This window comes from Euphorbia lathyris, chromosome 2 (assembly GCF_963576675.1).
Source record: "Euphorbia lathyris chromosome 2, ddEupLath1.1, whole genome shotgun sequence".
Taxonomy (NCBI): Eukaryota; Viridiplantae; Streptophyta; class Magnoliopsida; order Malpighiales; family Euphorbiaceae; genus Euphorbia; species Euphorbia lathyris.
In genome coordinates this window covers 70,265,621-70,278,703 of record NC_088911.1, presented here as the reverse complement: position 1 = coordinate 70,278,703, position 13,083 = coordinate 70,265,621, and the positions used below count along the sequence as shown (strand labels likewise).

At 34.9% G+C, this 13,083-nt stretch overlaps 1 protein-coding gene across 1 annotated transcript; it reads left to right on the top strand.

Annotated features, from left to right (window-relative positions):
* The first annotated feature begins 6,409 nt into the window (after window positions 1-6,409).
* On the top strand, window positions 6,410-10,018 carry LOC136218561 (receptor-like kinase TMK4). Its single transcript, XM_066005515.1, has 2 exons — window positions 6,410-8,729; window positions 9,285-10,018. Exons 1-2 carry the CDS (start codon window positions 6,485-6,487, stop codon window positions 9,800-9,802), a joined length of 2,763 nt encoding a protein of 920 aa, XP_065861587.1. The 5' UTR covers window positions 6,410-6,484; the 3' UTR covers window positions 9,803-10,018.
* Window positions 10,019-13,083: the final 3,065 nt, after the last annotated feature.

The window sequence follows — 13,083 nt, the reverse complement described above, 5'->3', positions numbered from 1 at the left end:
CGAGCTGGGCAAGCCAGCTCGCCGATCTAGCCCTAAAAAGGCCATTTCGACGAGCGGGAATGCCCAGAACGCCTTGCGCGACTGCTTGATGTCCCGAAACGCACTTTTCACCCGAACTCATTCCTGTTTTAACCTGCACATGCACGTAAACTCCAAATAACATTAGTTTCGAGGCTAAATTGACCCGCCAATCGCTTATTTTGAGCAAACACTCCATTTGGTGCGACTTTTGGCGGATCAATTAGCTATAAAAGGTAATGGCAATTTAACGTACATGCTAATTTGGCCATATTTGCCTAAAATAATCAGAAAACGAGCCTAAACAGCGAAAAGTAAATAGAACATATACAATTTCTAACTAACTCACACAAAAGCATATAAATGCGAGAATTACTCGCTTATTCATAAAATAACGCTAAAAACCGTCCTAAAATCGTACCCAAAGATAGGGGTTTTTGACCCCTATCAGGGGGGCAAATACATGTACTATATATATACATGTGGGAATTAATTTATTTTAAACAGTTATGATTAGATTATAATTGTGGTTAAATTAATTGTAGGATAATTAAGTTAGAAGGTTTAAAGTGGTTAAATTGCTTCTATCAAACAACTTAATGTTATCTTTATATTTAGAATAAAACTCTAAAGGAGTTATCTAAAAAAGCTATAGATAATATTTATGGAGTATTTATTTAAAATAAAACTCTAAAGAAGTTATCTAATAACTGTAGATAATATTTATGGAGTTTTTATTTAGAATAAAACTCTAAAGAAGTAACCTAATTCTATCTAACTAGGGTGAATTGTGACCAACCCCTAATAGAGAGAGAAATTCGACCCCTACCGTAGAAGACCGAATTTCCACCGCTTGCTTCCATTCAATTGATTTCATCTCTTTCTCTTTATCCTTGATCTTGCGTTGATTTGTTAGAGGCAATCTATTTTGGTTGTTATTCATTGGTTGAGATTCTAACTTGTTTGATCTTGTCTTTTGGTTTGTGTTCGTGAACTCGGAACTAGAGTTGAGGGCACTTCGCTAGCAATAGTAGATAGTTCTTCTACAAGGTATTTCCTTCTATCCTTCCTTGTATGAAATAACGATTAACAGATCTTGATTTAAGGAAATAGGTTAAAATTTTTACATTTCCGCTGCCAAACGCTTGCCTATTTTCCTTCAAATTCTATATGCTTTGCTGTTTGTTTAATAGCCAAGAAAAACGGCTTCATCAGCCTTTGGATCAAATTTTGCAAGATTGTCCTTAGTGTTTAGTATAAAACATTTACAACTAAAAGCTTTGAAATATCATATCTTGGGTTTTCGAACTTTCCATAATTCATAGGGAGTTTTCTTTAGAATAGGTCTCACTAGGGCTCTGTTGACAATGTAACATGCTGTATTGACAGCTTCTCCCCAAAAGTACTTCAGGAGTTTATTTTCACTGAGCATGGTTCTTGCCATTTCTACCAGAGTCCTGTTCTTCATCTCAACTACCCCATTTTGTTAGGGAGTCTGCTGATTTTAGGATTCTCCACTGTTATCACTTCTGATGTGGGCAATTTTCAGATCCTTCTCATTTTCGATTTTCGTACAGAGTCCTGCAAATAACTCAAACGTTTCATCTTTTTCGATGAGCAAGACGACCCAAGTATATGTAGAGATCTACAACTACTAATGAAAATCTTCTTCCGCCTAGACTTAAGGGTTGAACTAGTCCAAAGAGATCCAGATGTAGTAGTTCTAGAGGACGTTTGGTTGAGACTAGATTTTTGCTTTTAAAAGACTTTTTGGTTTGTTTCCCTGATTGACAAGCATTGCTTAGGTGATCTTTTTCAAATTTAAGTGTTGGCAAACCTTCAACAAGTTGCTTTCTTGCTAATTTGGCCAGAAGGTCCATGCTTATATGACCAAGTCTTCTATACCATAGCCATGAACTTTCTTCCTTTGTTACTAAGCATATATCCTTTGAAAACTTATTTTCAAGATTTAGCATGAAACCGTTTTCTATTCTAAGAGCAGTAAGAATGAGAGCATTGGTCTTACTGTCTAGTATTTGACATCTAGAGGAGTCGAAAGTTACCCTTCTGCCTTTATCGCATAGTTAAGCCACGCTCAAAAGGTTGTATTTCAACCCTTTGACTAGGGAGACTTCTTTTATAACAGGGTTGGTTTTGATGGATCCAGAGTCTACTATTCTTCCTTTCAAGTCATCTATGAAACTTACTGTTCCGCCTCATTTTCATTCTAATGTGATGAATTGAGTTTCATCACCCGTCATGTGCCTCGAGCATGCGCTGTCAATGTACGATATTTTTTACTTTTGGACGCATCTCAGTCTTACCAGTAAGATATTCAATGATTTTTAGGTACCCATATCCTTTTGGGTCCTTTGAGGTTAGTTTTAACAGGTCTAACATATTCTTCCTTAAAATAACCATTCTTACGTCAGCAATCCTTGGTGGTATAACCAAATTTTCCATAGAAGTCACACTGAACTTTCTTGCGTGGATTCCAGTCATTTCTTCTAAAGGAGTTACCTCTAGAGTAATGATGAACATGATTGTGGCTTTGGTTTGACAGATGGTTCTGGATTACCGTTACGTCCTTACAAGGCATGATGACTCTTTCTGAACCTTTGTAACAAACTTATGCATTATTTTTAGGTTCTCATCCTGCCTGGTGTTATCTTGCAGAAGATGTCGGATATCACTGAGTTTTACCTCTTCTATCTCTTTACATATTCTACCAAGAGCTTTGATCTTTTTATTTCATTTTTTAACTAATGTATAAACATCACATAGAGTATTTATCATTTCCGTTCGGAGGAGAGAAAGGGAATTTACCTTATGGTTTTGTTGTTCTCTTTTAGAAGCATCTGGAACATCTATTCCTTCTGTAGTTGATTGAACCTCTATTTCGTCTGCCATGAAGCAGATGTTTGCGGTTTCAATATCATCTTTTTCAGATGCAGAGGATTCATCACTGTCACTCCAAGTTACAACCATGGCCTTCTTGCTGTGTTTCTTCTCCTTTTTTAGAGTTAGGCAGTTGGATTTGATATGGCCAGGTTGGTGGCATTCAAAGCACGTGATGGACTTTGAAGTTTCTTTTCTGAATTTTCCATCACCTTGTTCTTTTCTGTAACTATCAGATCTCTTAGATGGCTTCTGATATTGATCACTTATTCTAAACATCCGTTTCATTTTTCGGGTGAACATGGCCATTTCCTCATCGTTAGTAGAGCTATCCTTGGAGGAGTCAGCTTTCAGAACTATTGACTTCTGTTTCTTTTCTTCTGATTTTTCTTTTGTTTCAAAGTTCTTCATTGAGATCTCATGGGTGAGAAGAGAGCCAATCAACTCATCATACTTGTACGTTGTCAGATCCTGAGCTTCTTCAATGGCGGTCTTCTTAGACTGCCAGCTTTTCGGAAGACTTCTGAGAATTTTTTTGACCAATTCTTCTTCAGAGAATCCTTTTCTGAGTCTTTTCAGCTCATTTGTTATATTTGTGAATCTGGCATTCATATGGCTAAAATGCCTTCTCCGTCGTTCATTTCAAACAGTTCATAAAGTCGCATATTCTAATTCACCTTAGACTCTTTGACTTTGCTGGTTTCTTCATAAGTTACTTCCAGCTTGTCCCATATTTCCTTTGCAGTTTCGCAACCTGAGATTTTGTTATATTCTGCAGGATCTAGAGCACAGTGAAGCATATTGATAGCTAACGCATTAGTTTGCAGTTTTTTTAAATCATCCTCAGACCACTTATCTTGTGCCTTAGTGACAATTTTTCCCGCCACTAATTCAGTGGGTTCGTATGGGCCTATGATTATGGCTAACCAGGCATTCAGGGGTGAATCCAGTATGGGGGCATTGGGTGTAGTTGCCCCCACTGACATTTGTATTTTCTAAAAACCCAGGTATTAATTTTGAAGTTTTAAAGCTTTGCCCCCCTTCATCAATGGAGGTTTAGGGTTTACTGGTTCTATAATTGAGGATGAAGAATGGTTTTAAATTTAATATTTTCTTTTTATTTTTTTAATTCTGTTTTAAAGCAAAACGACGTCGTTTTATTTAATTAGAACTACTTCATTATGTTTACAACAAAAATAAAAAAATAAAAAGTAAATATTTAAATGTAAAACTAAATAGGTCCTAAAACAAACCATCAGTCTCTCTTACTCTCTTTAGTTCTCCTTCCTCAATTCCTCTTTCTTCTTAAGCCTAAATTGAAATCCCTAATCCTAACTAAGATTAAATCAAAATCGACAGCCAATCCCTTCGTAGTTGGATCGTTGGTTCGGCACTCCATCTCCGATCTTTGCATCTCTTCTTTGGTATTTTTTTGCTCGTACTTGAATTTTGATTTGATATTTATGCTACTATTTTACTTGAACTTGAGCTTTGATCTCTGGTTTTCTATAATTATTATTTTTTGGATAAAAATTATTTTAGTAGTATTGTTTTCCCCTATGGGGGAGAAATCCTGGATTCGCCCTTGCAGGCACTCATACTCTGTGATTGGATAAAGTTCTTCATTATGTTTTTCCAGAATGTATAGTTAGATCCAAAGAATAGAGGTGGTCTGGTGATAGATAGACCTTCTGGAAGAACCTGAGTGGTCTCACTACTAGGAAGATCTCTTATGCTACTTGACGCCATTATGGATCTTAAAGCTCAAGATAGTGTTATCTTTTTAGAGAGCTTGTTAGGCTCTGATACCACTTGTTGGTCCATTGTAAGACAGTATTAGTTCCAAAGGGGGGGGGGGAATGGAACTGATAAGTAATTTTGGCATTTTATAAGTTTTCACTTGGTTAACATAAGACTCAAGAATGCACGATAGTTGGAATAAAAAAATTCCTTAAGGTAGACAGAGGAACCTGACTATCTTTTCGGTTTTGATTACAGTTATGACGTTCCGAACCAAGTGTTAACCTTTAACAGTTGACAAGATATAATGCACTACTTAAGTAGTAAGTAATGAAACAGAAATGGACAGGAACCTTGATGCAATGACAGTTATAACATGTAACTAATCAGAAGCAGTAGGTTAGAGATTAGAAAATAGTTACTCAGTAGATTTATCCTGGTTTGGCCTCCAGCATACGTCCAGTCCCCATAATACGTTCTTCCGGGCTTTAATCCACTAGAGCACTCTTTCAGAGGTAGAGCACAAATCTTATACAAATAGAAAGAGCCTCTGTAAAGTACCTTCCTTTACAATCACTCAACTATCTATACTTCTATTGCTTGACTATAACCGAAGCAAACAACAGAGCTTCCGAAAGAAAATATTATGAACAGTGGTTTTTCTTTTACAGGAAATACAATGAAAATCTAAACAATATCCTTGGACGAAGTAAAATAAGAACAATACTTGTGTGTTTGAATATTGCTTTTGAAGATTGATTTTGCTTGAGAGCTTTTGGATTTCGTCAAATTGAAGTGAAACTTGTGGGCTTCTATTTATAAGCAGTTGACATCAAAAGATCTGACGTGCCCACTATGTTACTTATCTTTTAGATCAAACCTTAGGAATAAGCATGCTAGCTGTTTGATTTCTTTTATCTTGTGGATTCTGGAAATCAGTAGAGTCTTCCGAATTAATGATCAGGCTTCTATTTGGCGATGTGATCCTCCGGTACAAAAGTAAGCCTTTAATGTTTCTCAAGCCCCTTCTGTTTTTCTTTTACTTATAACAAAAACACTCAACATATAAGATTAATAAATAAATCATTTTTAGACTTAGTTCGTTTATTTGGATTCTGATTAATTAATTTTTATCACATTAAAAAACTATGTGGAAAATCGTGTTTCAACACTGACGGTTTTTTATTTTGCTTTATTTTCAACCCGTGAAGCCGAACCTCAAGGGTTACTGAGCTGCCACTTATGGCCAGAAGCTCTAGCCTCTGATGTCGTGATTTGCGACATCGAGGAAGCAATTGGGCGAATCCCTATGGTTTTTGCTAATAGGGCTAAGTACATCTGAAGATGATTAAGCTTAGAGCGCTTGATGTAAGTAACTTCTCTCACTACTGTTTGTGGCTTTAACATTCTTTTTCGATCTTCGTTTGTTTTTGACAAAGTATGCATTACTTTGTTTGTTGTCACTGATGTAACAAAAACATAAATTTAAATTTGTACTAACATGGAAACATAAATTTGTAATAACAAAAAGTTATAACTAAATGAAAGAAAGTTGAAGTTAGGCCCAAAATAAATAGAAACAAACATGATATAATTGAGAAAAAAGAATCCAAATATAGTTTGTGTTATTGTAATTGTAACGAAAAGAAATAAATAAATGAAGTGTTAAGTAACCCGCATAACAAAGAAAAAAAAAGAATCAATTATAAAAGAAAAATAAATAAATAAAAAAAGGACCTACTGCTTTTCTTTCTCTTCTTCTTAACTAAAACGAACATTTTCATCCTCTCAAAATCCTAAGATATCGGAAACCCCATTTCTCTCCTCCATGGTTCACCTTTTTCTCTTCCTTTTCCTCCTTTTCTCCTCCGCCGTCTCCGATGACAGCGACGTCATTCTTAGACTTGCTAAATCGATTTCCCCTTTACCTTCCGGTTGGTCCTCCACTTCCGCCTCCGGCTTCTGCGATTGGAAGGGTATAGAATGTAATTCCGGCAGCGTTACCGCTATTAACCTTCCTAATAAAGGTCTCTCCGGCACTCTTCCTTCCGAGATCTCTTCTCTCACTCAGCTCAAGACTCTTTCTCTTCAGAACAATCATCTTTCCGGTGATATTCCTTCTTTTGCTAATCTCTCCAATTTGGCCTCTCTCTACATGGACTTCAATAATTTCACTTCTGTTCCTTCTGACGGCTTCAGAGGCCTCATTTCTTTGCAGACTTTGAGTATGGGGAACAATCTTGATCTTTCTCCTTGGCAACTTCCTTCCGCTCTTGCTGAATCTACGCTTCTCTCAACTATAACAGCAAGCCAATGCAACCTTCTTGGTTCTATTCCGGACATTTTCGGATCCTTGCCGAGTTTGCAGAGTCTGAGGCTCAGCTATAATAATTTGACGGGTTCTTTGCCTCCTTCTTTGGCCAATTCTGCGATCCAGAACTTATGGCTCAATAATCAACAAATGGGTTTATCAGGAACTATTGACGTGCTTGAATCGATGGTTCAGTTGGCCCAGGTGTGGCTCCACAAGAATCAGTTCACAGGTCCAATTCCAGATTTATCCAAATGTGAAAACATTTTTGATTTGCAGCTTCGAGACAATCAGTTAACCGGGATGGTGCCACCTTCCGTGGTTTCACTTCCAAATTTGGTTAATGTTTCGTTGTCAAATAACAAACTGCAGGGGCCTGCACCGGCGTTTAAGTCCTCTGTCAAGGTTGATAATGATGGCAAGAACAACTACTGTACAACTTCTGCGCCGGCCTGTGATCCGCAGGTAACAACATTGCTTCTAATTGCTGGAGGTTTGGGGTATCCTCCGAGACTTTCTGATGATTGGATTGGGAATAATGCCTGTTCTAGTTGGGATTTTGTTACATGCGATCCGCAAAAAAAAGTTATTACTGTGAATTTAGCAAAGCAGGGTTTTTCGGGGACTATATCTCCTGCATTTGCTAATCTTACTTCTTTGAAGAATTTGTATCTGAACAATAACAATTTAACGGGTGCAATCCCTGCTAGCTTGACCAAGCTTCCACAACTTCAAGTACTTGATGTTTCCAATAATAATCTATCTGGTAAAGTTCCAGTTTTCTTAGCAACGGTGACTTTTACATCCAAGCCTGGTAACCTTCATCTGGGGACTGAAATAAGCACCGGTGGAGACACTCCAGGTTCATCTACAAATGATACTGCATCAGGCGGAAGCTTATTATCCTTTGGTGGAGGAACTGGTGGCATGTCAGGAGGTATGATAGCTGGAATTGTTGTAGCTGTAGTAGTTTTTGTTGCTGTTTTATCATTTGTCTTGTATAAATATAAGAAAAGGGATAAAAAGTATGGAAATGTTGAGAAAGATGACAACGAAATGGGAATGGATAAGAATGAGAGTGCAAGTGGGTCAAATGGTTATAACAGATATAATAATTTGCCCACCGAATTGCTTAGCCAGAGTAGTGGTGGAGACAGTGGGAGGAAGATGTTTGAGGGTGGAAATGTTTCAGTGTCAATTGAAGTTCTGAGACAAGTTACTAATAATTTTGATGAGAGTAATATTATAGGAAGAGGTGGTTTTGGAGTAGTGTATAAAGGGGAGTTGCATGATGGGACTAAGATTGCTGTGAAGAGGATGGAATCAAATGTGATGGGTACAAAAGGTTTAAATGAGTTCCAGGCAGAGATTGCAGTTCTTTCAAAAGTTAGACATAGGCATCTTGTTGCTCTTCTAGGTTTCTGTGTGAATGGAAATGAGAGACTCCTGGTGTATGAATACATGCCACGTGGAACTTTATCCCAATATGTGTTTGAGTGGAGAGAACTTGGTTATGCTCCACTTTCATGGAAGCAAAGAGTTACCATTGCTCTGGATGTGGCAAGAGGAGTTGAATATCTTCACGGTTTAGCTCAGCAGAGTTTCATTCATAGAGATTTGAAACCGTCAAATATTCTTCTTGGGGATGACATGAGAGCCAAAGTGGCAGATTTTGGTTTGGTTAGAAATGCACCTGATGGGAAGTATTCTGTGGAAACACGATTAGCTGGCACGTTTGGCTATCTTGCGCCTGAATATGCTGGTAAGTAACTTGTTCTTTGTGCATAATGTTGCCTCTGTCAAGCTGATTGTCTGTGCTGGTTTTTCAAAAAAGCAATCTTAACTCTTTGATAATACCTTAGCAGTATGAAAAACGAGGAACACCTAGATGGCTAGATTGCACAGCTAAGTTCATAAAATCACTATGCTTGGTATTGGCACATCGCAAATTTGACATAGTAGATATTAACATTTATGATACCATCGTAATTTGTGTTAGAAAACTATTTTCCATCCTGTACTAGCATTTGTACAGAACTGTTTTTTGCTGGTTGTAGAAAAAACCATTTTGCATATTTTGCTGTTTCTTCGTTTATGATTCTGCTATGGGCATTCTTGACATCTTTGTATTATGTTTCTCGCACGAATCAACAAATGTTTTTTAGAATCTAAAATTCTTGAATGTTTATAATGAGTTCATATTTTTTGCTATGTTGACTTGTTGTTATGTGTTAACGTTTTAGTGTGTAGACATGTGTTTGAAGTTCAAGATTGAACAAATAATTTTATTGATTGTGATGGCCATTTGAAATGACAGCTACTGGAAGAGTGACAACGAAGGTGGATGTTTATGCGTTTGGAGTTGTTCTAATGGAGATCATTACTGGGAGAAAAGCTCTTGATGATGAATTGCCAGATGAGAAAGCTCATCTGGTTACATGGTTCCGCAGGGTCCTAATAAACAAAGAGAATATCCCGAAAGCAATTGATGAGAGTCTGGAGCCAGACGAAGAGACGTTAAGCAGCATTTGCAGAGTGGCAGAACTAGCAGGACATTGCACTGCTCGTGAGCCATACCAGAGGCCTGATATGGGGCATGCAGTGAATGTGTTAGGGCCTCTTGTAGAGCAATGGAGACCGGCCTGCCAAGAAGAAGAAGAAGAAGATACAGGCATCGATCTCCATATGAGCCTTCCTCAAGCTCTGCAGAGATGGCAAGCTGATGAAAGTTGTTCTTCAATGTTTAATGATCTATCTGACTCACACACACAATCGAGTATTCCCTCAAAACCTGCTGGATTTGCAGAGTCATTTACTTCAAGTGATCTAAGATGACAAAAAAAAAAGGAAAAAAAAGATGGTGTACATTTGAAGAGAGGCAGCAGTATTAATTGATTTTGTTCATTTGATTTGATTATTCAAAATTCTTAATTGGAGAAGATTCTTATTGATTTGGTTATGGTGGGAGCAGAGAGAAGAAGAGGGAAAGGGGAAGGATGTTGTATAATATTTCCTTGAAATTCTATTTTTATTAATTTAATTCGTGATTGAGGAGAATGGTTTCCAAATGAATCAAAGTCTTGTGCTTAATTTTAATGAGTAAATGAAAGACAGCTCCCAAGTAAGTTGAGGAGGTATAAACCCCAGTTGGTATAAAAAAATAATAATGTTGATTTCTCTCTGGCATTTGCTGGAAGAGAGAGAGAGAGAATCTTAATTAGGTGAGTAGAAACAGAGCAATCTCAGTTAGATGAGTGGAAACACGCACATGTTGAAGGGATTTGTTTTTTCAAACTTCCCTTTATTTATTTATTTATTTATTTATGCTTAATATATTATTTGCTTCTTTAACTTTGTCAAAAAAGTTTGATTGGCCTTCTGAACTTTCAAAGTGTCCCGATAATTTGCATAAAATATTCAGGTAGCCCCCTAAACTTACACAAAATGTAATCAATTGACCACTCGGTTGTAAAAAAAGTAAGTTAAATGCGGAAGATGTATTGCACGCGTTTAAAAAAAGTAAAACGACCAAGATCGGGGGTATACGGTTTTAATATTAGCGAAGACAAAAATAACTTCATTTTTAATCTATTTTTCAATTATGCAATAACATTCTAAGATGCGTGCAATACGTCTTCCGCATTTAATTTACTGAGTGATCAATTGATTACATTTTACGCAAGTTCAATGGGCTAACTGAATATTTTATGCAAGTTCAGAGAGCTATCAGGACACTTTGAAAGTTTAGGAGACTAATCAAGCTTTTTTAACAAGTTTAGGAGGCTAATCAAGTTTTTTAGACAAATTCAGAGAGCAAATGATATATTAAGCCTTTATTTATTTATGCTTTCCTAAATTTCTTTAGTTTTTAAAATTAGCTAGGTTAAAGTGATATAAATTTTAACTTGTTTGAAATCTTACATTATTGCAATAGGTGAACTAAAGGAAGCTAACGATACATTTTATTTTAAGCAAATCTAAAATCAGTAGGCTAAATAGATACTCTAGCTAAGTTTAGGGACCTTCATGTATTATGATTATTTATTTATAGCATAATACACCACTAAATTTGACTGATTGGGCCTTTGAACTTATATAGTGTGTTTTCATCAGATTGATTTATTGACCACCTTATTTGAATAAAGTGACATAGTAGCTTCTCAACTTAATTATTATGATCTATTGACCTTTAAACTTGTCTAAAGTAATATATATTTCATCTCAATCTGTCCAAATTCATTTTGTTCTGCTGCATGGATTTAGAGAATTAATAATGTCATTTTAAATAAGTCAAAAAGCTAACAAGACACTTTATAAATTTATGGAACTAATCAGTTTTTTACCAAATTTGGAGGACTACTAGTGTATTAAGTGTTTATTATCTATACTATATATAATAGCGGAAGCAGAGAGAAATGAAAAGAAATGTTTTAGAGGCATTTTTAATGAGTTGTAAAAAATCAAAATTAAAAAGATTTAATTGATTAAAAATAACAGTTTTATATATTAAACAATTACTAGCGCATTAATCAAAATAATAAAAGAAAGTAAGAGTTAGAGAAAAATGAAAAAACACAAAACAAAGGAAATCTAAAAGTCACAAATAAACTTCTATATAAAGCATGATAGATAGTATTCCACCATTATATTCATTGACCATGATAGATAGTATTATATTTCTGAAGGTAATTATTCGATTTTTTTCACATGTTGTAGTTAATTTATTCTTAATTGTGTTGTTTTATTTTTATTAAACAATAGTTGTTATTGTTTCATCTTTTAGATCCATTTCTGTTGTTACCCGGGTCCTATACCTCTCGCTATCTTATCCATGTTTTCTTTTTTATTTGTCTTTTTTTTTCAAACTGATATCTCTAATTGAAGAAATCCGATAGAAATAGAAGATGCATGGACAACTAAAATCGGGAAACACAAAAGTGTCAAAAATTACAAGAAATTCTTATGTTTCTCAAGGTAATTATTCAATTTTTTCCATATGTTTTAGTTATTTTTGTTCTCAATTATGTTGTTTTATTTTTATTAAACAATAGTTGTTATAGTTTCATCTTTTAGAGATGAAATTCCATTTCTGTCGTTACCCAGGTTCCATACCTCTCGCTACCTTGTCCATGTTTTCTTTTTTATTTGTCTTTTTTTTTTCAAAATGACTAAAATAAAGATTTTGTATATTTGCATTCTTTTGTAGTATATGTTGCTAGGTTTTATCGTTTCGACTAAAATTTAGATTTCCGACTTTATATGAACTCAATTCTTAACTTTAATTGAAGTTAGATTAATTTTTCTAATTCGGAACCTGTTGAAATTCACTCATTTTTTTAGTTTGAGTTTATCTAACTAATATGAAAGTTATTTTTTCCCAGTACTCTAGACAAAGAGATTGTAAGCATCTAATACACTTGATATGATGTTTATTCTTGAAGAATTTGGATTATGCTAGATACGAATTCAAAATGAATGTAAATAAAAATAAATTTTGATACTCAAAATTCTAAAAATGTACATTAATTATGGGATATTGAGATAATTGTTTTTGCAACATTGACTTATATAGTTTTTAGCTATTATATTATGGCTTGTACAAAATTGTTAGTATTTTAAAGAGTTTTTAACGGATGAAAATAAGCATGATCATAGGACAAGTTGTTGGAAAGTATTAATTAAAAAAATATTATTATTTGAATCTTTTCAAATTCTCAAATGCTGAGTATAATGATTCTAATTAATAGAATTAATGCCACATTAATTATAAAACGTTTTTTTTGTACGGAGTGGTTACAATTGCGATTTAATTCTATTTAACTAAAATTAATTTATGGACTTAATACTTCATTAAGAAAAAAATAAAAAAATTTAATTAATGGGCAAAAAATATTTACACTATCCTCTTTATATGCTTATATCTTGACATTCTCTCTTATTTTCGAAAAAAATTAGAGGAAGATAGTTCTCTCCTAATTATCTTTTTTGTCCCTTCATTTTTGTTTTCTATTCTTTCGTTTGTTTTTCTTGCTTACGAAATTCAAGAATATATAATCATTAGAAAATATTAATGAAGTCAAATAAGTGATATATGCGAGCGTGACTGATATTCTATA

Excerpts from the sequence above, each read along its gene's own strand:
- LOC136218561 (XM_066005515.1), top strand. The coding sequence starts at position 6,485 with ATGGTTCACCTTTTTCTCTTCCTTTTCCTCCTTTTCTCCTCCGCCGTC. Across the intron at positions 8,730-9,284 it reads TCTTGCGCCTGAATATGCTG|CTACTGGAAGAGTGACAACG; the intron begins GTAAGTAACTTG and ends TTGAAATGACAG.